Source organism: Haliaeetus albicilla, chromosome 20 (assembly GCF_947461875.1).
Source record: "Haliaeetus albicilla chromosome 20, bHalAlb1.1, whole genome shotgun sequence".
Classification (NCBI taxonomy): domain Eukaryota; kingdom Metazoa; phylum Chordata; class Aves; order Accipitriformes; family Accipitridae; genus Haliaeetus; species Haliaeetus albicilla.
The window spans coordinates 12,418,602-12,444,593 of record NC_091502.1 but is presented as its reverse complement, the minus strand read 5'-3'; the positions used below and the strand labels follow the sequence as shown (position 1 = coordinate 12,444,593).

At 35.2% G+C, this 25,992-nt stretch overlaps 1 protein-coding gene across 3 annotated transcripts in view; it reads left to right on the top strand.

Annotated features, from left to right (window-relative positions):
- DYNC2H1 (dynein cytoplasmic 2 heavy chain 1) overlaps positions 1 to 25,992 on the top strand; it is a 186,908-nt gene that overhangs the window by 29,981 nt on the left and 130,935 nt on the right. For 2 of the 3 annotated variants that reach the window (XM_069808306.1, XM_069808308.1), the window contains exons 32-54: positions 1,523 to 1,725; positions 2,228 to 2,410; positions 2,622 to 2,804; positions 2,963 to 3,186; positions 3,997 to 4,112; positions 6,103 to 6,302; positions 6,947 to 7,211; positions 7,527 to 7,734; positions 8,115 to 8,244; positions 9,629 to 9,784; positions 10,841 to 11,100; positions 11,771 to 12,017; positions 12,771 to 12,922; positions 13,452 to 13,596; positions 14,860 to 14,962; positions 16,418 to 16,585; positions 16,720 to 16,844; positions 18,010 to 18,258; positions 19,731 to 19,839; positions 20,787 to 20,900; positions 21,720 to 21,862; positions 23,949 to 24,030; positions 25,343 to 25,497. In XM_069808306.1, coding sequence (XP_069664407.1) covers positions 1,523 to 1,725; positions 2,228 to 2,410; positions 2,622 to 2,804; positions 2,963 to 3,186; positions 3,997 to 4,112; positions 6,103 to 6,302; positions 6,947 to 7,211; positions 7,527 to 7,734; positions 8,115 to 8,244; positions 9,629 to 9,784; positions 10,841 to 11,100; positions 11,771 to 12,017; positions 12,771 to 12,922; positions 13,452 to 13,596; positions 14,860 to 14,962; positions 16,418 to 16,585; positions 16,720 to 16,844; positions 18,010 to 18,258; positions 19,731 to 19,839; positions 20,787 to 20,900; positions 21,720 to 21,862; positions 23,949 to 24,030; positions 25,343 to 25,497 — 3,920 coding nt within the window. The remainder of the gene's footprint in view (positions 1 to 1,522; positions 1,726 to 2,227; positions 2,411 to 2,621; positions 2,805 to 2,962; positions 3,187 to 3,996; positions 4,113 to 6,102; positions 6,303 to 6,946; positions 7,212 to 7,526; positions 7,735 to 8,114; positions 8,245 to 9,628; positions 9,785 to 10,840; positions 11,101 to 11,770; positions 12,018 to 12,770; positions 12,923 to 13,451; positions 13,597 to 14,859; positions 14,963 to 16,417; positions 16,586 to 16,719; positions 16,845 to 18,009; positions 18,259 to 19,730; positions 19,840 to 20,786; positions 20,901 to 21,719; positions 21,863 to 23,948; positions 24,031 to 25,342; positions 25,498 to 25,992) is intronic. The other variant, XM_069808307.1, reaches the window with a different exon arrangement.

Genomic DNA, 25,992 nt, shown 5'->3' with positions numbered 1-25,992 from the left:
ATTAATATATAATTCTGTATAATAACTATGTAGTTGTATAGTGTTTAACATTCTGTTTATTTAAACAGGAAATTTTATTAATCTGTCTCAATTTGAGTTCATAAGGTTGAGTTACATAAAGTTACCCACCTATTACTGCCAAGATTAGTGTATTTAATATTTCAGAGTGAACAATGAATGTTTATTTAGATTAAATATTATCTTGGAGCATTTATATATTTGCAAACCTCTTTAATTTTTTAATAACTTTTTATGTTTTCTTGGTTTATATATTTACTGATAATTTGTCCTCACCTGCTGAAATGTGCTCTAGTGTTATGTTTCACAGGAACTGGCCAAACAGCAGTTGAGGTACATTATGTCATGCCAATATATTCTGTACAACTGCGTAGTTGATTCTCTTTTTCTATCTTAGATGTATACATCTGCATCTGAACTAATTCTTGAGTACCTCTGTAGCAAAACCGATAAACTAGTTATTCTCAAGACATGATTTTTCTGAATCTTCTATAGTCAAAATGGGTTAGAATAATTATGCCTTTGAGCGCTTATTCATCTCTTTTACCAGAAGGGAGGCTTTGAATGACTACCTCAGATGTAAAATTCTATAGAGTAGGTTAGGTGACAACAACTCTTACCCTGTATGTATAAAAAGACTCAATTTGACATGTAGTTGACAATCTTCCACCACGTTTGTATAGCTGCATACTGTATTAAATTCTAGTTTAGAATTTATGAACTGTTAACATCTGGTATATTAATTAGGAATAGGATTCATATATCACCTACCTTCAGCAGTCTGTAAGTGTGGTTCTTCATCTAAGCTCCCTTTCTGTGCTCTTTCTATAGCCATTGGACAAATGTCATCAGTTATATGAGTGTTCATTCCATCTATTGTATAATACATTTACAGTAACTTTTTAGTTTGGACAATAGGTGTGATTTTGAAGTGAGTTGCCTGATTATCCCCACTTACTTTGGTTTAATTCCCATCATGGAATGGTATAGGAGCACACAAACTAGATTTCTTTCAAATGAAACTAAATTAAACAGTATGTTCTCAGAGTACACTTAACGCACCCAATCTGCTAATGAACATTCATTCCACATCACCCTAATTAGTCTCAGTAAAATCTCCCGAGTCCATGTAGTATGGTTTTCAGATCCACAGCATATCTATTAACAGATTGTGCCACACTGATTACTGAAGTGGACATAGCTGTAAACACTCCTGGAATAAATTGGTTTCCAGAAAAGCCTCTCTCTCTCTCGCATAGAGGCAGACTAAATTGCTTCTAAATGACTGAAGTTACATGATGATTCACATTGTCTGTCAGGATCTGATTTTATGCTGCTTGCTTTAGATAATAAATCATATTTTTATATATAATTGAAACATGATCTGAATAAGATCTGCTGATAATAGAAAGCAGCACAATGAACTTAAGAATGGGTAATGTGTATCTTCCTTACTACACTCTTGTGATTGGTTTGTTTTGGGTTTTTTTATGGTTATTTGCAGAATCGGGAATCCTTGAGCTCAAGCTTAAAGCTCTGATTCTTGATATCATTCATAACATTGATGTGGTGAAGCAGCTGAATCAAGCTCAGGTTCACAATGTTGAAGACTGGGCTTGGAAGAAGCAGCTGAGATTTTACATAAGAGACCAAAGATGTTATGTTCAGATGGTAGATGCTGAACTCCAATATACTTATGAATATCAGGTGTCGTATTTTTAATTTTTACCTCATGGCTTTTAAATATGTGTCACTTTCTCATTTCACACATCCTGCTGGTTGCCTCCCAGCTTTTGCCATTTTTTTCAACTTTGTTGTGTCCTTAGCATACTGTTTCATAGAAAATACTAAAAGATAGGGTAATCATTTTCATTCTTGTTATTGATGGGGTAAATGTAAGTTGTATGTAAAGCAGCTACATTATAATATAAATATTTTCTAATATGCTTACTACTTTTATATACCAGAGTGCAGTTTCATCTGTGTTGACCCCTTTTCTGTAATTCTAAAAAAATCTGCACAACGCTTTGACATTTGATAGAAAATCAGGAAAATTTCATAACTGTAAACAAATTAATCTGCTTAATGAGACAGTAATCTTGACTGTTGTGTTATATTTTCAGATTAATGACTTATGAATGAAATTAATAAAACTACATTGTCAATAATTTCTGTCTACCAATCAATATAATTTGTTTTGTTTCTGCAGGGTAATTCCCCTAAACTTGTTTATACACCTTTGACAGATAAGTGTTACCTAACTCTTACTCAGGCAATGAAGCTGGGCCTTGGAGGAAATCCATATGGTCCAGCTGGAACTGGAAAGACAGAATCAGTGAAGGCCTTGGGTGGACTCCTTGGAAGACAAGTATTAGTCTTTAATTGTGATGAGGTGAATATGGTCCCGTATAATTTAGGAAATGGGTATCTGTGCTCATACTTCATAAAAGAATATTATGTTCTAGAAATACTTTTGATAATTTGTCAGTTTCCATTAGAAATTTGTGGCTATTTGTAATGACATATTTTTTAATAGTTGGGAAGACACTCTTTCATTATTTTCTTGTTATTTGAATTTTGATAGTATCCTTTTTAATCTTAAGGGCATTGATGTGAAGTCAATGGGACGCATATTTGTGGGCTTAGTGAAGTGTGGTGCCTGGGGCTGTTTTGATGAATTCAATAGACTTGAGGAAGCTGTATTGTCTGCAGTATCCATGCAGATTCAGACAATTCAACATGCATTGAAGAAACATACTCCTGTATGTGAGATGCTTGGCAAAAAGGTACGGCAAAACTTACTTATTTTCTTCTTATAAAAATAGCCTATAAACAACTAGGTCAAACTTAAAAACTGACTACTGTAACTAAATGTAGTCCACCCAACATTTCTCAATACTGTTTCATATGACAATATGCTATTACAATGCACTTCTAATGCTAGGTTGAAGTGGATCATAATTCTGGAATTTTTATCACTCTGAATCCTGCTGGAAAAGGTTATGGAGGAAGACAAAAGCTGCCTGATAACCTCAAACAACTTTTCAGGCCAGTTGCTATGACTCATCCAGACAATGAACTTATTGCAGAAGTGATTTTGTATTCAGAAGGCTTTAAGGATGCTAAAATACTTGGTAGAAAATTAGTGGCTATTTTTAGTCTGGCAAGGTAAGCTTCCCCATGCCCCCCCCGTCCCGACTTAGTCATGTTACCTTTCTAATTCTCTTCTCTCCTGCTTCTATTTTAGCATTGGTGTTTGTTTGTGGTTATCTCACTGCTGTCTTGTTTCTTCTCCATCTAGTCTATGCCAAAGTATGACTGTAGGGATACAATCTACACATACTTTCCGTTAATTTTCTGTAATATTTTATGACTTGGATATTGCAGAAAGCTATGCGTCAGAAACAAAACTAGGCATAGAACCACAGGTTTGGAGTCATCTAGAGTTTTACATTCAGTACAGCTTTTAATTCTGAATGGTATACTATGCAAATCTCTCTAGATAATAATTTAACTTATAAAATAAAAATATTGCAATATATTGGGACGTTCAGGTGTGAAAATATCTGGAATACAGCTATAATCTCAAGGTGGCAAAGTACTGCTCCCGTTATGCTCACTAAATATGAATGTGAGCATATGAACACTCACAAGCATTGTGTTGAATTTAGACTCTTGAAATTGTTGAAATGCAAGTGATTATCTGGTTATAAGTATGCATATTAGAGAGAACAAAGTTCAGAAGTTTTAAGTAGTGCTGTTAGGGACAATAATAAATACATTAGCTGTTGAATATACTCCCTCTGAAAATTTCTGAGTGTCATTGCTTGTATCTCTGTAATGCATTTCAGATGGCACTCCAAATACTCATCAGTTTCTCTTTTGCCCAAACCCATATTATGAGCATGTTCATTTGCCAAACAAATTTCAGGTGCTGTCACCTAAAGCTTATTACAGTATTGCTATTTTTAAATTTAGGGAGCTTCTGACACCACAGCAGCACTATGATTGGGGTTTACGAGCACTGAAGACTGTTTTGAAAGGCTGTGGCAGTCGTCTTCATCAGCTGAAGAAAAGTGAAGCAAAGCAAGAAAGTAAGGTTGACCATACCAAACTTTTGATTATTTAGGATATTGTACAGATATCGTTCACTACAGCTTTCCTCTTCACTGGAGTTTTGAGAAGCTGTGGCTTGGATCTGGAGGCAATTTAGAAAAGAAAAAAAACATCAGTGCAAGTCCTCCTTCATAAGGACATCACAAAAGACTGTTGTCATATTCTAGATTGAGCTTTTATATAATAAGAACATAGATAGAGGACTTTAATCTGGGATGATTTTGAGTGATTCTCAAAGTCTCTTGTTTTCACTTGGCTTAGGACAGGAAAATTGAGGTTTGCTAAAATTGTCACATGGCATTATATTCGGATTGGTAGACAGAGACAAATGTAAGGACAGGTAGAAATGACAGAAATGTATTGGACTAGACTGGGTCACTGTATTCTTTTTTAAGAATTTTTTGAATGATTGCTGTTATTTAGATGTTAAATGAGTGGGAATTAAAAGTGTGGGACGGATGGGCATTTCACATCTTTAGGACACAACTTCTGCTTTTTGTTCATTTAAACAACCTATATCTAAAAAGTTTTAGAGACGGCCATGGTTTTCAACTCTTGGCATATCAAATGGTCTGACAAGTTTAAAGAATTTTTAATTGACTTTTGTTTGGATCTGCCAAAGAAGAATTACCAGCAATGTGTTTTAGGGCACATTCCTATCACTCTTCCTTGCTATGACATTTTAGCTTCATGTTTAGTTATGTGAAATCTGCTGAAAATTGTTTGGTCTGGCTTAAAATATAATTTTCAGTAACCCTCCGAAAGGCAGGATGGATGGATTTAGCTTATAATTTAAACCCAGAGTTTTTCCTTTGTTGTTTGGTTTTTTTTTTGTTGTTTTTTTAATCTTTTATCTCTTAGCTTGAGAAGCTTAAGATGTTTCCAACAAATGCAGTTTCCTGTTTCTTTATGTCTGCTTGTATTGTTGAGTCAAAATCCTTTGGCTTATCAAAATGTTGGCCATGTTCTTAAATGTTGCTTAAATTTTGTATTATTTCTTTAGTAAAGCAGTTCAACCTTTCTAAATCACATTCCTTAAAGTCAACATTTTTCCTCTTAACCTTCTGTCATGCTAACTAGAAAGATTTGCCTGTAGAAGCATTTGCATTTAAGACATTGTTCAGGATGAAAAACCTTGAACTTTTTCCAAGTTCGGGAAGGGTGTACTAATCCTTAACCTCTGGAACATTTGGGAAAAAGCTGCAGGAAAAAGGGAGGTTAGGGAATGGACACTTTCTGTCCCTTGCGTTGAATTTGGGCTATAGTGTATTCTGGTTTGGGGGAATCGTGCATTCAGAAGGAGGGCAAAAACACGGTATGATTTTCACCTGGGGTTCCTAGTCTTGCTTTCTGAAAATGTATGTGTTTTACATGAAAAAGTAATTTGATTAAAAAAGCAAAAAAACAGAGATCAGAGCCCTGTGCCTTTCCCATCATGAGTATTTTTATTTTTCTGGCAGAGTAAAGCTTTCTTGTGGGTGTTTTAGTTCTTGTCCCAAAACACATTTCCATGGTACTTCAGATTCAAGAGGAGTTGTGGAGAGTATTTACTTCTGGAATATTCATAGTTAATTAGGATGCACTTTAGAGATGTGACTTCAAACTGGCTCTGACACAGTAGGGTCTAGAATCCAGGTCCTTAGTTTCTTTCATTACTGCTTTAACAAGTAAGCTATTCTGCACTGCTACTCTTAGTCCCACTTTAATCATAAGGCTATTATGTACTATCTGGCCAGCATCATAGCCATCTCATATCTGTGTGGAATGCATTTGTGACCATATATGATACTTACAGTAAGGCAGTCATCTAACTTCCAAGTAGAGTGGTACATGAACTGGAATGTAGTCTGCACTGTGATTCTACCTTCAGTGTCTTAGCAATATGGGCTCAAGCGCTGATATATTCCAAGGAAAAAAAACCCCAACAAACGGCTTAAACTGATCTGGTTTCTTTGCTTTTGTTTCCAGTTAATGAAAGTCACATGGTGGTTCAAGCTCTGCGGCTTAATACCATGTCAAAGCTTACATTTGCAGACTGTGCACGTTTTGATGCACTGGTTAAAGATGTATTTCCTGGCATTGACTTTAAAGATGTGGAGTATGCTGAGTTAACTACAGCTTTACAACAAGTCTTTGAAGAAGCAAACTTGGAAATTATAAGCACCCAGGTAAACATCAACTACAGCAACAAAACAGCATGAGTTATTCTGAATTAGAACTGATTAATATTACATTCATTTGCCTCATTTCTGTTTACTTTTGAAAGAAATCTTTTATAAATAAGTTAGAATGACTGATAGTTAGATTCTAATTACATGTATATAAAAAAATAAATGTTTGAAGCATGGTAGATCAGTTGTGTAACTGAAAGAAAAATAGTGCAAGGAAACTTAAGATATGAACATGTGACACACAGTTTCATTCAAGCCAGGTACAAACACCAGTAAATGTTTTGGACAGTGAAAGAAATATGTGAACATTTGGTTTTATCAAGCAGTTCTGTGCCTCACTTATATTTATTTATTGTAGGGCTGGATGAAGTTTTGTGACTAAAGGTTCAGTGATTTCTCAGTAAAAATATGCCCAAAGAGGGCTGATATTTTTATGTTAGTAATTTAGTGAAATGCTTCTAACAAGTTTCTTTATATTCTTTAGTATCATAATTTTAATTACTTCTGCAAACATCTATTGTTTAAAAAAAATTATAGAAACAAAGTGACTGCATGCAAAGTAAATTGGAAAAACATTAAAAAAGGACATGATTGATTTAGCTTTACAACTCCACATAGCCATTATCTCTTTTATTATCTAGATCAAGAAGGCTTTGGAATTATATGAACAACTGCGTCAAAGAATGGGTGTAGTTATTGTAGGTCCAAGTGGTGGAGGTAAATCAACACTTTGGCGGATGTTAAAGACAGCACTTGGTAGAACTGGCAAAGTAGTGAAACAGTATACTATGAATCCCAAAGCTATGCCTCGACATCAGTTGCTAGGCCATATTGACATGGATACCAGAGAATGGTCTGATGGCGTGCTTACAAATAGTGCTCGACAAGTGGTACGAGAACCCCGAGGTATGTTTGTGAGGGAGTTATACACCATTATGCTTAAATTACTGAAATTGTTTCTTTTTAGTTACATTTTTATAATATGTTATTATTTGTGGATAGCATAAGGTAAGAAAAACTTTTGGTGACAATCATAGTTGAGAACACTGATGCATATATAACAAAAATAGCAGAAGGTAAAGCATGTAAGGAATATCTTCATTGAGCTTATATTTAAGTTATAATGAAGGAATAGTATTAAATAGTGTTAAAATAGCAAGGGGCAATATTCTTTAAGTGTTTTTATTCAGTTTGATATTTTATTTTTGTGTCTGGAAATAGATATTACTTCATGGATAATTTGTGATGGTGATATTGATCCTGAATGGATTGAATCTTTGAATTCTGTTTTGGACGACAATAGATTGTTGACTATGCCCAGTGGAGAAAGAATTCAATTTGGCTCAAATGTCAACTTTATATTTGAAACTCATGACCTTAGCTGTGCCTCTCCTGCTACAATATCTCGAATGGGAATGATCTTTCTGAGGTAACTTACAGGAGTATTACATGCTTTTAAATTAAGCATATATACTTACGCTTCTTGAAAGATAGTCTGCAGTGGACGGAGCAATTTAATTACTTGCTTACATTTATGAAGCAAATCACTGGGGAAGTTTGCTTTAGGTTGCATGTCCCTTTTGCGCTGTCATCTTACAATCTTTTGGCTAATGTATCTCAGACTTCTTGAAAGAGGCATGGTGGATTTTTTGTTTGTGTGTGACCCTTAGAGAGCTCAAATATTGGTTAGAAATTCTTTTGAAAGTATTTCCCTGAACTTTTCCTAGAATTTTTTGTTGCTTTGAACCTGTCTATGTGAAGATGTGGATGCCTTGTATTTGACTCTTGTTTTTGTTTGGTTTGGCTTAGTGATGAAGATACAGATCTTAATTCTCTGATAAAGTCTTGGCTAAGAAGTCAGCCTGAAAAATGCAGATATAACCTTGAAAATTGGATTGGAGACTATTTTGAAAAGGCTTTAAACTGGGTTGTGAAGAAGGTTAGTAACTGAATACTTAATCAAATTTCAGCTTCTGTTACGGATGATCCATTTTTCTAGTTTAACACTAAAGATACCATTCATATTAATTTTTAAATTTTAAGTTAAAAAAAGTCTCAGTACTTTTTTGATAGCTGTTTTCTTAATAAGAGTCATACTGGAACTATTCTAATCAGTTTCCAAAAACTGATTGTTGTTACTTAAAGTTTTGAAACATTTAATACAATTTTAACTAATGAAATGCATGTATTTCTGTGAAACTTAGTATCTGTCTGTAATATTCCATACCAGACATTTTTGTATATGTTTTCAAAGATCTGAAAGTTCTGAATGTCTAAACTAAAAAATGGAAAAGTGAAGAAATTGTTTTTCTAGATTTAAGTTATTGTCTATAACAAAAAAATAGCTAAAATTTGAAAAGTTGCACATTGTACACTGAAGCTTCTAATAGGTTGGGGAGAAATGTAATGCTAGATACCTAAAAAAATTGATAGAGGCATATCTAAAAAAGTAATCTGATTATTCAGAATGCTGAATTTTAACAGGTCCCACTAATCTGTCCTGGATTTAAGTATATAACTTTAGCTCTTTAGTATTCTTCTCAAAACCTTAACTGAAAGATGTTATAATAGGCGAAGGGTAATATGTAATTACAATATTAAAAAAGGATAATCCAAAACCTTGTACATTATCTGGATTCTGTGATTCTGGGACATACATCAAGATAATTGTTTTGCATATGCTGGATTTTCTTAAGGATTCTAGATGCTTCCTTGCCTCCCCTTCTTCTGAAAGAGTTGCATTTGTATTGAACAAGTGGATTACATTGCACAAAATGTTATTTAGGAGATAGCCCCACTGCTGTGGCCAGTAAGCTAGTGTTTGGGAGACCTGCATTACCTCCCCTTGAGGAATGTATATGGTCCTGTTGTGTTTTTAGTATTATTTCCTATCTTGGTTCTTTCACCTATGGAGATTTTTAGACTTTTAAAGTATCTTCAGGTGGATACAGAGGAAGAAACATGACATTGATCCTGAGGCTGCAAATCCTCTTTGGTGTTAAAGAGCAAAATCCATAAAGAACCCATTCACGAGAGAGGTTTCCAATATACAGTTATGTTGGTTTCTTACAGATTCTCAAAATCTGTAAGGAAATTTCTGATTACTTATCCTAAATTACATCAGTACATAGTCTGGAATGAAAACTTCCAAATAAATGCTTAAAAATAATTTCATGTCAAGTGAATTTTCTAGAACAACAGCAGTGTTGAGATCTTTCCTCATCTGTGGAAGTGTCAAAGAGCAATGAGTAATAGTCGGCTAGCAATACATCACATTTATTTTTAGGAATATATTTAAATCTACCACCACTTGCAATTTACAGAATGACTCTGTGGTAGAAACAAGTTTAGTTGGAACTGTGATGAATGGACTGTCTCATCTTCATGGCTGTACCGATCATGGACAGTTTATTATTAACTTGTTACGTGGTCTTGGTGGCAATCTCAACATGAAATCACGACAAGAATTTGCAAAAGAGGTAATATTTTTCAGCAAGTTTATTAAAAATTTCTGAATATATGTAGTAGGAATAGTGATTTTCTGTCTTCTAACAATGCAAATTTACAATAATTGAATCTCTGTGCTCTAATTTGTTTGCAGTCTGTGTTGTCTATAGGGAAATAGCTGAGAAGTAAAGGAATGTTTCATATGTCACTGATAACGCTGCTAAGTGCATCCACCTCAGATAGCAACCCTTTGGTGCTGCAGCAAAAGATACAGAATGGCCTCTGTCCATACTGTTTTATGCAAGGACCCACTATAGCAGACTCTGTGTGTGTGTATATGTGTTGTGTATATGTAATACAGATTTATTTTGTGGTTTTTTTTGCTGTTCAGGATGCTTGAAATAATAATGTGAGGGCTTTGTTGCACCTCACTTGGGAGGTGTTCTTACAGCATTATTTTGAAGATATGTATTGTATGCACTGGGGTGAGGTTCTGTCTTTGTGTAGATACTTGAGGGCACAAGGACTGGGGAATAATGTTGGAAAACTGTGTGGATATGCTGGTCCAGAGTGTCTACAGAAGGCTGTCCCTGGAGATAGTTATCTCCACAATCTCACTTAGGTTTTGTATTGGAGAGAAGGAAATAGTTCCTTCCAAAAGACAGCCTGGAGCTATTAACATATATACGGGGCAGATGGTAAAGATTTAGACTCAGTTTCTGGAATTAGTTATTGATGCATGTGAAGGAGTCATCTCATTCTTATGATTATTATTAAGTATGTTGCCTAATACAAAAAAAAGTTTATATAAAGCTTTGCTAAATACAGTTTATTTTATGTTCTTTATATTATGAAAAAGTAATATGTGGAAGAGTAATACGCTACTATTAAGTTAAGGACTTAAATCATAAAGCATATGCATAACATGATTGAATTTTCAAAGGCAGCCTTAAAACTATCAAATTGAAGAATTAAATATTTGATTTTACAGAAGTATTCTTGAACATTCTTTAGATTATCATGAAATTGTAGATCTTGTCATTAGGAGTATGGATTTAACAGAAGCTTTATTTTTATTTTTTTTAAAGATCTTCACTTGGGCACAAGAATCTCCACCAGATCCAAGGAAGCCGCTGGACACTTATTATGACACTGGGACTGGACAGCTAATGCTATATCAGCTAAAAAAACCTGAAAATCTAACAGCTGATGACTTCAGTAATCTTCAAACACTTCCCGTCATCCAAACCCCTGACATGCAAAGAGGTTTAGATTACTTTAGACCCTGGCTAGACTTTAACAATAAGCAGCCATTTCTTCTTGTGGGTCCTGAAGGATGTGGAAAGGGGTAAAAAGTATTTCCTATTCTAAGCAAAATTTTAAGCAAAATATACCTCTAGCTATTTGACAAAGTTTGTAATATTTTGTTATAATGGTTTTATCATATGACTTCTGCTAGAATATCACTTGTTTAGGTTACTAATGAAACAAACCTTCTGTAGTGGCAAATAGGTAAATTCATATAAAGATGTACAGGGAAGGTTCAGGCTGCTACTATGAATCTAAGGCATCTGAATGAGGCTTTTAGATATGAAACAGGACCTTTGGAAAACCCGTGCTGTCATGGAGCAACAGCTGAAGGGCACATGAGGTAGTAGGTCTCATTTCAAGAGGCACTAGATGCCTGTGTGCAGGCAATTGAATTTAGCTCATCCTGTTGCCTATCTTAGGTTCCTTATTTAGTTGGGTTGGATCACTATATACAAGGTATTTAGGCTAGGTATTTGTTTTGTGTAGCTGTATGCTATACTTTTATTGAATTTCTTGAATCGAAAATATTACAATTTTAAAGGCAAGAATGTTTAATTCAGCAAACTTCATGCATCACCTATTACATAATACAGTATGTAGTATAAGCATTTTAATTCAAAAACTATACAATATCTTTGGATACACAGTATTTTAATGCATTTATGTATTACTTATGTTTATATGTATGTACACATTTGCTTTTTTAGGATGCTGCTTCATTATGCATTTTCTCAACTCCGATCGACTCAGATTGCTACCATTCACTGCAGTGCACAGACTACTTCTCAACAGCTTCTACAAAAATTAAATCAAACTTGCATTGTAATCAGTACAAACACTGGGCGAGTATACAGACCAAAGGACTGTGAAAGGCTTGTTTTGTACTTAAAGGATATCAATCTACCCAAACCTGATAAATGGGGAACAAGCACTCTCGTGGCTTTTCTACAGCAGGTGAACGCTTATGTCTGTTATTTATAAAAAGACTTTAAGTATACTGGAAATACTTTAGTGTGTATAGTAAATACCTATCATTGATTATTTTTAAAGTTAACATCCTGCTTCTGTGTTGACGTTAGTTTTGTTTGTACTTAGAATATGTAGGTGTCAGCCAGAACTAAGATACCATTTTTATTTGTCTTATATGCATAAGTAAATACAGACAGTGCTCGCCTCAGTGAGTTGTGATGCAGTAGGCATATGAATGACTAGAAAATCATCAGGAGTAGTCAGCATGGTTTCACCAAGGGCAAGTCATGCCCGAACAACTTGATAAACTTCTATGATGAAATGACAGACCTGGTAAACGAGGGGAGAGCAGTGGGTATAGCCTACCTGGACTTCACTAAGGCCGTTGATGCTGTCTCCCAGAAGATCCTCACAGAAAAGCTGTTGATGCATGGGCTGGATACCTCATCATTTGCTTGTGTTGAAAACTGGCTGAACAGCCAGGCCCAGAGGGAGGTGATCAGTGGCACAAAGTCTAGTTGGAAGCCAGTACCTGTTTAACATCTTCATTAATAATCTGGACAATGGGGCAGAGTGTACCTTCAGCAAGTTTGCAGCTGACACCAAACTGGGAGGGGTAGTACACCTCTGGCAATTAAGAAAACAGTAATAATGGTATACTTCTCACTAATTTTTTAAATTTTTTTTTTGACACTCTGTTGGCTTTCTTTTAATGAAATATTTATTTAATTATTAAAGGTTCTTACATATCAAGGATTTTATGATGAAAATCTGGAATGGGTTGGTTTAGAAAACATTCAAATTGTGGCTTCCATGTCTGCTGGAGGAACATTAGGAAGACATAAACTTACCTCCAGATTTACTTCTATTGTTCGTGTCTGTGCAATTGAGTAAGTATGTGGAAATTAGTTTGACACTCAGAACTCAGATTCTGTTTGTAGGGCCTCTGCTCAATCTAGTCTTTACGAAGATGTGGCTATTCTAGTCTTTCATCTTTTCTAACAGTTTGGGATCTTCAGATTCGGTGCTGTTCGGAGCCTCTTGGTGCTAGAAACCAGCTAAGGAGCAATCTATATCTACCTGTTGATAGTGAAGTGTTTGAAATATGTTTCCTGTTGGATGATTTTGCTTTCAGTAAACTGCTTTCTGCAGTTTTGTATTAAGGTGCTGTTTGGTTACAAAATTAGAGAAATTGAAAAGAAATTTGTTTGGGTGGTTTTAAGTCTGAACACATTTACAGATGTATTAAGGAAATTTCTGAGGGTGGCCTAATGCAGTAAAATGATAATTTTACTGAGTTGCTGGATGGAGATGCTATTAATTGAAATTTCTTAGTAATTGTATGCATAACTTTGAATCTTTTTAATTAAAAAAATAACTACGATAGTCCATAATGATTACTTTTTTTTTCCTTTATAGCTATCCAGAAAGGGACCAACTGCAAACTATTTATAGTGCCTACTTGGAACCTGTACTACAGAAAAACCTAAAGAATCACCCTGTTTGGGGTTCCTTACCAAAAATACATCAGCTAGCAGGATCTATGGTTCAAGTATATGAACAGGTATGGAAACTCAATTTCTTTTTTCAAGGAGGTGGAGAATTCAGATTTTTTTTTTTAATAATTAGCTTTTGATATTAACGAGATTAAAAAGGTTTATCAGTATTAAAATCCAAGTTTATATCTTTTTCATAATGTTGATATCAATTTTAGAGCTACTTATTTGCAGAGAATCCTAGGTATTAGAGGCAAACTGAGTAAGCAGTAAGTGGTCTTGCTTTCCCACAGATTTCTTGTATGATTTTGGCAAGCATCTTAACCTATCTATGCTTTCAGTTCCTGACTTTTAAAATGTGGATAGTAGCGTTTTCCTACTTAATGGATGAGGAGACAGTGTACTTCAGAGATTGTTATGTGCTCAGATGTTATGGATGCTATTATGAATACAGAAGAGATAGATGAGGGTGGAGTCCTTTACACACATCAAGGACTACCTATTAAAATTTTACGCTGTTAAAAATAGGTGTTTAGATACACAAGTTCATTTTATCCTTCCACTTAAAATTTTATGGACTTCTATCTAGCAAAACAGTCAAGCACTTGCTTTTCTTAATCATGTACATAGCCTTACTGGGGGGATGTAAGTGCTTACTGTATTTTCCAAGAATGTATGCATATCCCTACCTACACAGAACCATGATATAAAACTGATCTTTATGACTGGAATGTGGGTATAGTCACTGGCTAGCATGCACCAGTTAGCAGGAGTTTCATATGATATTATCAATATATTCTAAGAAATCTAAGTTTAAATCTCATCATACTAGAACCAAATAACTGATGAAGGCCGTTATTATTTGAATTAAAGATATAATTGCAAATTCAAATATCCTCTCTGGGGAAGAGATAGTATTTTTATAAGAAGTCTTTTGTAGTGACCAAGTGTTACTGATTTAGGTAGTTTTTTACTACGCTTACATATTTCCTTTGCATTTTATATTTGGTATTGCTTTAAAAAAATTGTGTGTTTTGTCTAATGATATTACACTAACAGTTGTAGGTGAAATGTGCAGTTGTTTGCATCAAAAACAGTACAGAAGTAATGTTCTCATTATGAGAAAATCTTTTGTGGTCAGAAAACAAGATTTAAACAATTCATCTCTGCGCTTTTCAAAAAAACTAAAGAGTACATTAATAAAAGATCTAAATATATAGAACAAATAGAAAACTAATTTATATGGTATTTTAGAAAAAGTTAAAACTACATTTCCAGGTGCTTTACATTTTAAAACATCACTTTCCCCCCCCCCCAACTTCCATTTTTAGGTACGAGCGAAATTCACAGTTGATGACTACAGTCATTACCTTTTTACACCACGTATTCTTACTCAGTGGGTTCTTGGTTTATTCAGATATGATTTAGCAGGTGGTAAGTCACTTACTTGGTTTTCATTGATAAAGCAGTTCTAAAATGGCCTAAATTGTTATTGATGCTAGTCTTACTGTTGACTCCACATGCAACTCATTCACCTATGGTACTCTTTCTAAAAATCTGTGAACTGCCTGTAACTCAGTAAAGGGAAAGAACGCCTAACAGTTCATTCCATAACATATAGTAAACAAGTTTAAAAAACTCCAATGATATTTTAAAATATGTGTGGGAGCTATTTATAGATTATGGGGTGTTAGTAGGTTGGGACTGCATTCTTTACTATGGGAACTTGAAGTGTACCCCCTACTCCCCACCATTTTTTTGTTGTTGTTTTTTGGGGGGTTTGGGGTTGGGGTTTTTTGGAGCATGTCTTGTCTTCTGGTTTCCCAGAGACTTGCCTCTTATGCTTGTCTTTTTATACCTAGCTGTATAAACCTGGTGAGGTGACTGTGGAACTACAACTGATGACCTACTTAACAAAAGAAGAATATAACCACCCTTAAACATATAGAAAACATTTAGAAAACTTATCTGTATAAAAGTTTACATATATCTATATAAGAGCCTAAATATTCTCACAGTTTGGGAATGCCTGATAATTATGGTCTAGTCTGAAAGTTCTTCTTTCCTTAACTTTGGAAATGGTAAAATTTGTAAAGATATTAAATTTTGTGTGCTTTTCCAAATACACAGCATAGGCTTCTTTCTAATCTTGTTTCTTTCTCTAAAATTGCTATTTTTACTAGATCATGAGCAATTACTCCTTATTTGTGTTTTAGCTCTTACATTAATTAAAGGGTTACATAGAGGGCTGCTTAAAGAGTATGGAAGTGGTAAAAATGTTGTGCTTGCTTTCCATTTATTTTCTGGGATCATCAGATGGCATAAATGTAGCTTGAATGTGGTCAGAAAAGCTACACTGACAATCAATGAATGGGTAATCTCAGCCCATTTAAGGACTCCATTCTTGTATCTGAAGGTGACATATGCATATGCTTTTTCAGTGATGAACAATATGGCATGTCATTTACTCATCTCACCTTCCTTCTTTTGTGAAGAATATTGTATTCTCTAGTAGCATTTTATAATACAGACTGTTTTGGGTATTTATTATTATTTTAGTATTTGTTATGAGTCTTTCTCTTCCCTGTTAAGTGTCCTGGATTTTCTTGTTTTCATTGCCTGGAATTTTGTCTTTTAATTATTCTTCATGTGCAACACCTTGTTCATTTTCATTAGAATGCTGGCAATAAACTGGAGAACTTGTTTTAATTAAAAAAAAAAAAGCACTTCATAATGTTTACTTTTTCTCTTATTTCTTCCTTACTGATCCTCTCCTGCTGGTATGTAGTTTCACTTACTCATTTTCAATCTCATATTTTGAAATGGAAAATTTGACAAATGTAAAATTTATTATAAATATATAAAATAATCTCTCCTTAAATTTTGTAGGATCATTGATGCAAACTGCAGACTATGTATTGGAAATCGTTGCTTACGAAGCACATCGTTTGTTCCGTGACAAAATTGTTGGCATGAAAGAGCTTCATGTATTTGATAATGTTTTGATGAAAGTGTTTCAAGGTGATTGGGGCTCAGATGTTCTGGACAATATGGCAGGTAAACCATTTGAGGCATACTACACAGACTTGAAATATTTGTTTAGGAACTGCCTAATCAAATCAGTCTGATCAAATCAGATAGCATATGAGCTGAGCACCTAAACTTTCAAATGTTTCCTTTTGTTTTCATAGATATCTTCTATGTAACTTGGGGAGCTTGTCAAGAGGCATTCATCACACCAGGACAGGCACTACCACCACATGGGAGGCCACTTGGCAGGCTAACCTCAACAGACCTGAAAGATATTATTCAAAAAGTGAGACAAGATTAAACAATATACACAGCAAGGATTCACAGCAATTATTCTAGACTTTTTTTGCAGAAAGTAACGTGCGAGCACCAGGTTTAGGGTGGGGTCTGCTGCTTGTTCAAGGAATCTTTTGCATTTGGTTAAGTGAGGGAAGGTTTGTGATGCTTTGTGGCAGTCAGTAGAAAGCATCATGTAGCAAGGTTATTTATATGAAAAGGCATGAGTCGCATTTATATATGCGATTATCATTATATCATATGGTGATTTACAAGTTTGATGAACTACATTTTGAGAAACATTGATGTGCATATATATTTGTGTATTGTTTGAGTACCAAAGTGTTTTATTACATGTTTACTTTCTGAATTTGTAATTTGCTAACGTAATTTTTGTTTGAAGAAATACAAATAGATTGTTTGGAGATTTGTCGTGCTTTTAAACAGTAAAGTGCACAAAATGAGCTTGATGAGGAAATGCAAACATGTTAACTCTGCTAGGCTGACTGATTTTCAGGATGAGATAACTGAGATCATCTCCCCTTATTAGTAGTGTTTGATGGACTGCTCTTGTAAATGGGAAAGTACTCCCTCTCCTTAATTGCTAACTTGTGACCAGTAGACTGTATGGGAAATGATGAAGTTCAACAGCCTCAGTAATCACAGAGTTTGTTTTTTTTTCTGCCTGCACAATTACATTGGGCTTCAAAGATGAGGTTTTATTAAGTATAACAAGGCCAAAATTTAATCTTAGGACCTGTTATTATGTGTGTTTCACTAGGAAATTCCATAATCTGCAATCATGCAGCAATTAGCTGCGTAAACCACTCTTTTAAGTTATGTATTAATTAATCTGTAGTCAGAGACACAGCTCAGACTTTGTTCTGGTCTATTATTTAATTTTAATTAATTCAGTGGTAGATTTCTATTTCAGTGTATCAAAAACTTCTAGGGTATACTGGTGCTGGGGGTAATGTGATCTGTTCATTACTGGTAAAGGATATGCAAGGTATCTAAATTCTGTCACATAAATAATTTATTTGTAATGAATACCAGCATAGTCTTTTAAGCTTTCAAGCCCTTCTTTTCTAAACTTTTAAATGTTTGATGCTTTCATATCTTCCTGCTTTTATTTATTATTAGTGAACACATTTTCTTTTTTTCTTTTTTAATAGGGTATTATTCATTATGGGCGAGACAAAAAAGAGATAGAGATTTTACTGTTCCAGGAAGTCCTCAGTTATATGTCTAAAGTGGACAGAGTTCTGAGTTTTCCTGGAGGATCACTTCTTTTGGCAGGACGGAGTGGTGTAGGTCGACGAACAGTTACCTCCTTAGTTAGTCATATGCACGGAGCTGTTCTGATTACTCCCAAAATTTCCAGAGGCTATGAGCTGAAGCAGTTCAAAAATGATCTTAAATATGTAAGTCACTCAGTGTCTTCCATTTTGTTGTCTTGTAGGTGTGTACTAAAAAAAAAAAGAAAAAGAATATGGGAATTTTGAAGGACACAAAAGCGTTGTGTGAAGAGATATTTAAGAAAAGCAAAATGCCAACAGTCTAAATGATACAAGCAGATTTTTGGACGTTCTCAGTGTCTAGATGTGTGTACTGTTTTTTATAGTAATTACCTGAAACTCTACTTTTTTGAATACCAGAGCTGTTCTTATGAGTGTTGTGGACTTCATAAATTCTAAGTTTATGTGAATATTGGAAAGTTTTTTTTTTAATGTATATATTTTCATATTTGTATATATTTTTATTTTCTGTCTCTGCTATGGTTTGCCAGTTAATAGGATACTAGCTGAATCATAGAATCATAGAATGGTTTTCGTTAGAAGGGACCCTAAAGATCATCTAGTTCCAAGCCCCCTGCCATGGGCAGGGACACCTCATACTAGACCAAGCCCCATCCAACCTGGCCTTGAACACTTCCAGGGAGGGGGCATCCACAACTTCTCTGGGCAACCTCACCACCCTCACATTGAAGAACTTCTTCCTTATGTCTCATCTAAATCGACCCTCTTTCAGTTTTAGGCCATTACCCCTTGCCCTGTCACTACATGCCCTTTTAAAAAGTCCCTCCCCATCTTTCTTGTAGGCCCCCTTTAGGTACTGGAAGGCTGCTATAAGGTCTCCGCGGAGCCTTCTCTTCTCCAGGCTGAACAACCCCAACTCTCTCAGCCTGTCCTCATTGGAGAGGTGCTCCAGCCCTCTGATCATCTTTGTGGCCCTCCTCTGGACTCTCCTAAGCAGATCAATGTCTTTCTTATGTTGGGGACCCCAGAGCTGGATGCAGTACTCTAGGGGGGGTCTCATGAGACCAGAGTAGAGGGGGAGAATCACCTCCCTCGACCTGCTGGCCATGCTTCTTTTGATGCAGCCCAGAATGCGACTGGTTTTCTGCGCTGTGAGTGCACATTGCCAGGTCATACACAGTTTTTCATCTGCTAATATCCCCAAGTCCTCGCAGGCAGAATCAAGTAAAAATTTAGTGATTTGATGAAAGTGTACATATTATTTAAAAACAAATGCAAACCTTGAATCAGGAGTTTTTCAGTACCTTCAGCAATGCTAAAGAAAATTCTAGAGCTAAGCCCACGCAAAGGAGTGATGCAACTGTATAATTGAGTCACATCTGGAAAGTAAATATACTCTATGAAAGAGTCTGTTTTCATTATTTTTTCATTACCAAGCTGTACATCTAGGTAGAATGTTCTTTATATTTGATATCTCATATAACTGAATCACCTAGTAATCTTTTGTAAATATATAATAGTGTAGATGCTGTGGGGAAAATACCTATGTAATATATAATCAAGGAAAGATTATAATTCTCTTACGAATAATACATATATTCCATATACTGAGACTTAAATGTCTTCCCTCCTTCTAGGTGATGGAGCTTGCAGGCATTGAAGCACAGCAGGTGGTATTGCTGCTCGAAGACTATCAGTTTGTTCATTCCACGTTCCTTGAGATGATCAACAGTTTACTGTCTTCAGGTAAGACAAGTCCAAGAAGATTACGGTACTACTTTACCACACGGAGTTAGCTCAATGAGGCAGATTTAGATGAAGTTTTCTCACTTTATGTCCATACCAGAAGTGTGTGTTAGCTTTCTACACTGTTTTAGCTAGAGTGCTTGTACATGAGAAACTGACTTGAAGTTCACTTAGCTATCCTTTAGACTACCCTACAGTACGGGTGCTTTCAATTCCTCAAAGTTGCAAGTAACTTATTTCAAAGGACTTCTTTATAATAGTGTAACAACAAAATGATAATGTATTCTACTCTACGGCTTCCTTTTTCAAAATTGACAGATGTCCCAATGTTTTACTAGATTGCATAGACTGAATCCTTTACTTAAATGAACACCAGCAAAGCCCACTTTTCTGAAAGTAATGACATGACTAATAATAATAATAAAATAACAAAACTGACTTTATTTTGTTATCTAGCTTTGTTCCTTGATCCAGGGAGATCATAAGACTCAGAAAGACTGAGTCTAACTTGCTAAATGTTTTTTGGAGCTGCAGTAGTTTAAGAGCTGACTGATAAGAGCACTAGATTTTCCTGTCTCCCAGGTACAAATCCAAGTCTCCTTATACTATCAGATTCCCATCATCCAGTGTTAAACCTCTATGTCTGAGGACCTAGATAACTACTGTCTTTCATGTTTCTGTTTTCTGGTGTATGACAAAGTCTGGTTTGATTTGTTTTGTATGCAGTATTGGATCACTGTCTTTGGGTAGATTGAATCACTATAATTTGGTTTGTTGTTTTCATATAAAAAGAATGATGAAGTACATGGGATGATACTCATGAAGGTATGGAGGTGAACACTGCCATATTCAAATTCTCTGTACAGAGGATTCAAGGGAATCCTTCAAAGGAACTTGAAGAATTGTAGTATATTTGATCTGACATTTTAAATTCATTCTCGAAATAGGAGAAGTTCCTGGGCTATATAAAATAGAAGAATTAGAACCATTGCTATCTCCTCTGAAGGATCAAGCTTCACAAGATGGATTTACAGGACCAATTTTCAACTATTTCACATGCCGTATGTGAACAGAATTATAAGTTATAATTCATTACAAAGTTACAAAAGTGGTGTAATAATGGAAAATAATTTTTAATGTGGTCCTTGTTTTGTGTGCATTTTTAACTTTGTTGGTTATTAAAAACCAAGCAGGAGTAATGATTATAGTGTGATATTTGAGAGCACAGAACCTTCAGCTTAAAATTCATTCTTCTGTCTGAAATTTTGTATCCATGAATGTTCTACAAAGCTGTTATGAAATCTGCTCGTGAAAGTATTTAGAAGGAAGAAAGCTTTTGTCCCCATGGTTTTCTGGTTTGTTTAGCTTATATATCTGGTAACAGAGTTTTCTTCTATTTGTCAATTGTACCTACAAATCACTTTGAAATCTGAGTAATCATAAGCAGGTTTACAGATACGTTTCTTAATTATTTGTGCTTCTTCGTTGGACCAACAAGAAGATTAAATAGTTTCCAAATAAATAGAAGAATGTGACTGAAAGAATACAGATGTTGGCAGTCATACTCAAGGGCCCTGTAACTACTTCTAATTAATTCTATTGGTCTATATTGATTGGAATGAGAACTAGTGGTATCTATTTAAATATTGTCAGCTTTTCTAAATTAAAAAAATACACTGTAATATACATAATGAGAATCCATGATATTAGATTAATTTGTTTAAGTTCCTGCCCTAGTCTGATGTGGTGTAATACTACCTTTTTTCAGACATTACCTTGTGATAAGTAAGGACAGTAAATGATGTTGTATTTACAATAAATCTACCATCATGTAGTCAGATTGTCATCTACTAAATATTTAATGTGTTACATTTTCTTAGGGATCCAACAAAATCTGCATGTTGTCTTGATCATGGATTCTACCAATTTAAATTTCACAATAAACTGTGAAAGTAATCCAGCACTATACAAGAAATGTCAGGTTTTGTGGATGGAAACCTGGTCAGAAAACAGTATGAAAAAGGTAAACTGCATTAATTAAAAACTGTGACTTCTTTAAATTAGTATCTCCAAAAATAACTGAGCTTTGGTGAATAAGATCAAAATATTTAAAGTTGTGAAGGAATAATTGTCACTGTGTTTATTTAATCTATTTATGCAGTTCTACAAAGACAGAAAATTCTGCAGAACAGTTAAGTAATATTAGCATTGTTATTCTACCAGTAGCATCATGTTTTGTTCTCTCTGTGGACTGATATGAACAAAATGCTGCCTACTGTGACTGATCAAACACAGCATTTAAGAACAAAATACAAATATGCTGTAAGCAAAATGTTAAAGCCAGCTATGCTGATGATATCTGCTGTTACTAGTATGCTTGACAGCTAGTTTAAAAATAGGTTTGTTATGTGTACGTGAGCTGCTGTAGATCTAAGATTGCACTGCAGACCTTATGTTATTCTTGAATCTTTGTTAAGTGTTTTGCTGATGGAATGGAGTCAGTGTGTTCTTTTTAGGATCAAAATCTGCTTATTTCGGGATGTTCACAGTGTAAGTTTGAGAAAGATGTATATTACTTTTATATGTTAAGAGATTGCCAAATCCAGTACCCTGATAGGGGCAAGGCTGCCACAGCTTCACAGCCCCAACTTGAACCAGTGGTGAAGCTGAGCATGTATTCCCGGTAGGCACACACACAAACACACACATACAGCACCTATATATATTTATGTGACTGGCCACACAGAACAACACAAACAGAAACCCTGAGCACAAACAGAAACAGCACTGTTGGCATCATCCTGTTCCCCTCTCTGAGTAATCACAATGAAGGTCTGTTAGTGGGAAATATGTACATGTGCAGAATGTGGATCCCCCTACTAGGTGGGCACCGACACACAGACCCTCTAGTAATTGCCTCTGGATCTACTGGTCTTCCCAGTTGCTGACATCTGGATGTGCAAACTTCTGAGGCTGCAGCCCCACTCCAGCTGCTGGTAGAGACTCACTGCCTCACTGTGCATACACACACACACACACAGTGGATCCTTCCAGTAACTGGGCTTAGACATCCAGTCTGTCTGGTAGCTGGCCTTGGATCTAGGATCTCCCCGTTGTGTTCTGCACAGGTGGATACACGTACATGTACACACACAGAGACACATGCAGCCGGGTCTCATTTGACTCCCAGACTCCACAGTCTCTCAGGCAGTTGGCCTGGACCTTCTAGTCCCTCTGGCAGCCAACTCCTTTGGGTGCCTCACCAACCCATAGTAAGGCTTGTGCAATCTGAAATGCTGTTCCACTGCATCCCATAATGTGTCCCAAGACTCCTGTGCAGTAACCCCCTCAGTCTAGTCTGTTAAGGTGATCTGGCCTCTCCCATTGACTCATCATGATGGGTTTCACACATGGACCATGGGGGTTGGTCGCTGTCCTGGGAGAGCCATGGGAGCAGATGGCGCAGAGTGTCCATTTCTGCCTGGGTTACTGGGGTCCTCCACCTGCCATTGTGTTCAGTTTCAATGGCAAGTTATATTGAAAGTTTTTGGAAAAAATGTTTGACTAGCTCTGTCCACAGTTAAAAATTTTTTTTCAGAGTATTTTCACTTTCACTTCAGTAGGGATTTTTTTTTTTTAAGTGGAGGCTTATCATTTAGTCATATGCCAGAACCTTTGAATATACTTTGTTTATTTTTACTATTGTACGTTGTATAGTTGATAACATATGAAGGTAAGTCTACTCTTAGACCATGAAAAAGACTTAAAAGACTTAGACTTAGGCATTGTTTCATTCCGGTGTTGTATCCACAGCAGTTGTACTTAAGACTGTCTCATTTCCTGTTGAGTTGTATATCTTTTTACATCTTTGACATTTGTGTTATTGTAAGAGTTATTTGTGTTACTGTTATGAAGTTATCAGTGATGGGGAAAGGCAGAATTGATCTTTTTAATGCTATAAATATTCTGTAAATACCTTATTCTGAATAAAGCTATCATAGTCAGTCTTTTTAAATGGGAAACTAGATTGAAGATTTAGGTTTTTTTATTTTAACTCAGATTTTCATTGTTTCTAATTTTCATACAAAAAGTCACATTCATTTTTTTAGATACCTGAAATGCTTCTGTATGATTCAGATGAACAAGAAAAGACTGGAAAAGCACATAAGGAACTTAAGAAAAAACATTCAGGTAATATTTAGGTGGACCCATGAGTTACTGTTACTTACTAAACACTTACTCAGTCCTGTGCTGGGCATAGATAGTAGCATAGATACTCTGAGTGTGTTTTTGCTAGCATGTTCATAGACTTTAGTATTGGTCATATGGCAGGCACTGTGCACAAGGGAACATTAGTCTGGAGCATACATCCTGGCTGATCAAACCCAGTCTCTTCTGTCACAAGCAGTCACTATGTATATTCAGTATTATAAACTGATTAACCTGCATCTTGTTTTGTTTGTTCTGTGTCTTCCTTCTATGTGGATGTTATTTCACAACCTCAACATTTCGTATTTTGAGAGTTTTTCAGTCTATATGTTTTCATTATTCTTGTCCTAGACTTGCTCATTTTACTTTAATAATTCTTATCTCCAGTTACTGATTTCTTGTAAGTAATGCCCCCTTTCAGAATAATTGGTTTTTATAATAAAACTTCAAATTTAACCTTTTTAAAAATAGGGTGTCAAACATAATCTAGGAGACCAGTGCCAGCACTCATTTGCATAATACTACTTTTAGCCATTTTTTATAAAGCGTTAGTCTAAGTAGCACTTAGAAGTCATGGAGTCAACAGAGTATAAAATGGTAAGTGGTTCACTTGGGATTTCTTGTTTTGTATAGCTTTTTAATAGGCATTTCAGCCCATCAGAATAATGGCCAAACTTAGGATTTAGTGTTCATGCTACCATCCATCTTTATCTTAGATCATGGTACTTAATCTGTGCCTCAGTACTTATTAAAGGCATTAATTTATATGTAGATATATTTCAGCAATTTTTTCTTTTGTAGACTAATACAATTTATTTTACAGTATCTTTGGGCTTCTTTTGAGAAACTGTTCAACAAACTGAAGGATCTGGAATGTTCAGAAAAACCTTTTAGTCTACCTGTCATCAGAGACAAGGGAGAAGACAAAAACACATGGGCTTCCTTTCTAAAAAAGTCCAAATATTATCAAATTTAATTTCTGTGGAAATAAAAGTTTCTTTTATGATTAGCCCTCAGTAATCTGCAATTAATTTTGCCTTCTTTTCCAAACATCAGTGAAATATTTTGCAGCTTTGAAACAATTTCAGTATATTCCTTTCTGAGGAATATGTATTTCAAAAGTAATTACATGTTGCTTCCCTCAGAGTACTTTGAAAAAAGTATATTCTTTGTGATATTTTGAATGCCCTTAATTTATATCTCAAAAAACATATTCTATTGCTCTTCTTTAGTTATTTTAATGTGAGATAAGAATAAGTATATTATTATCTGTGTAACAAACTATGTTGTATAGGTGATTCTGATTTTCTGAAGTCGTTTCTGGCAATCCATGAATCATGTAAAATGTATGGAGCAACGCCTAGCCGGTATATGACGTTCCTTCATATATACAGTACCATCAATAACAGTAAAAGAAGAGAGCTGATAAAAAGGCAGAACCACTTGCAGGTATGTATTTAAAACATTTTTAACATACGTCTTTTCAAAATACTCTCACATTCGGAATTGCCTTGTTTATTAATGGGCTGTAGCTGCTAAGGTGGTTGTGTGAGGTGTCCTCTGTTGGCATATGCTCATGCTGTGGTTTCAGAAGAGGAATAGTATGAATCTTAATATGCATCTCTGTTCAAATACCTCAAAGAAGAGGTGGTTTCTCGTTTTCATTAATATTTTTAGTCAAGAAAGTATTAGACTTGGTATGTTTTCTCGGAAGAGTAAAAAGTACTTGAAAGCCCTTTTTTTCACCCATATGTATTGGAATTGTGTTGCAAACAACCCATCATCTTTCCATCAATTTAAGTCCTGCCTCTGCTTGTATAAATTTTCCCCATATATCTCCATATGCTGTCCCTTTCTTTATATCTCTACAGCAACTTCCTGCTTTGTGTGATTCTTGTGTCCTAGTTCAACAAGCTGTTATCTTTAACCTCAGGGTGCTCTTGT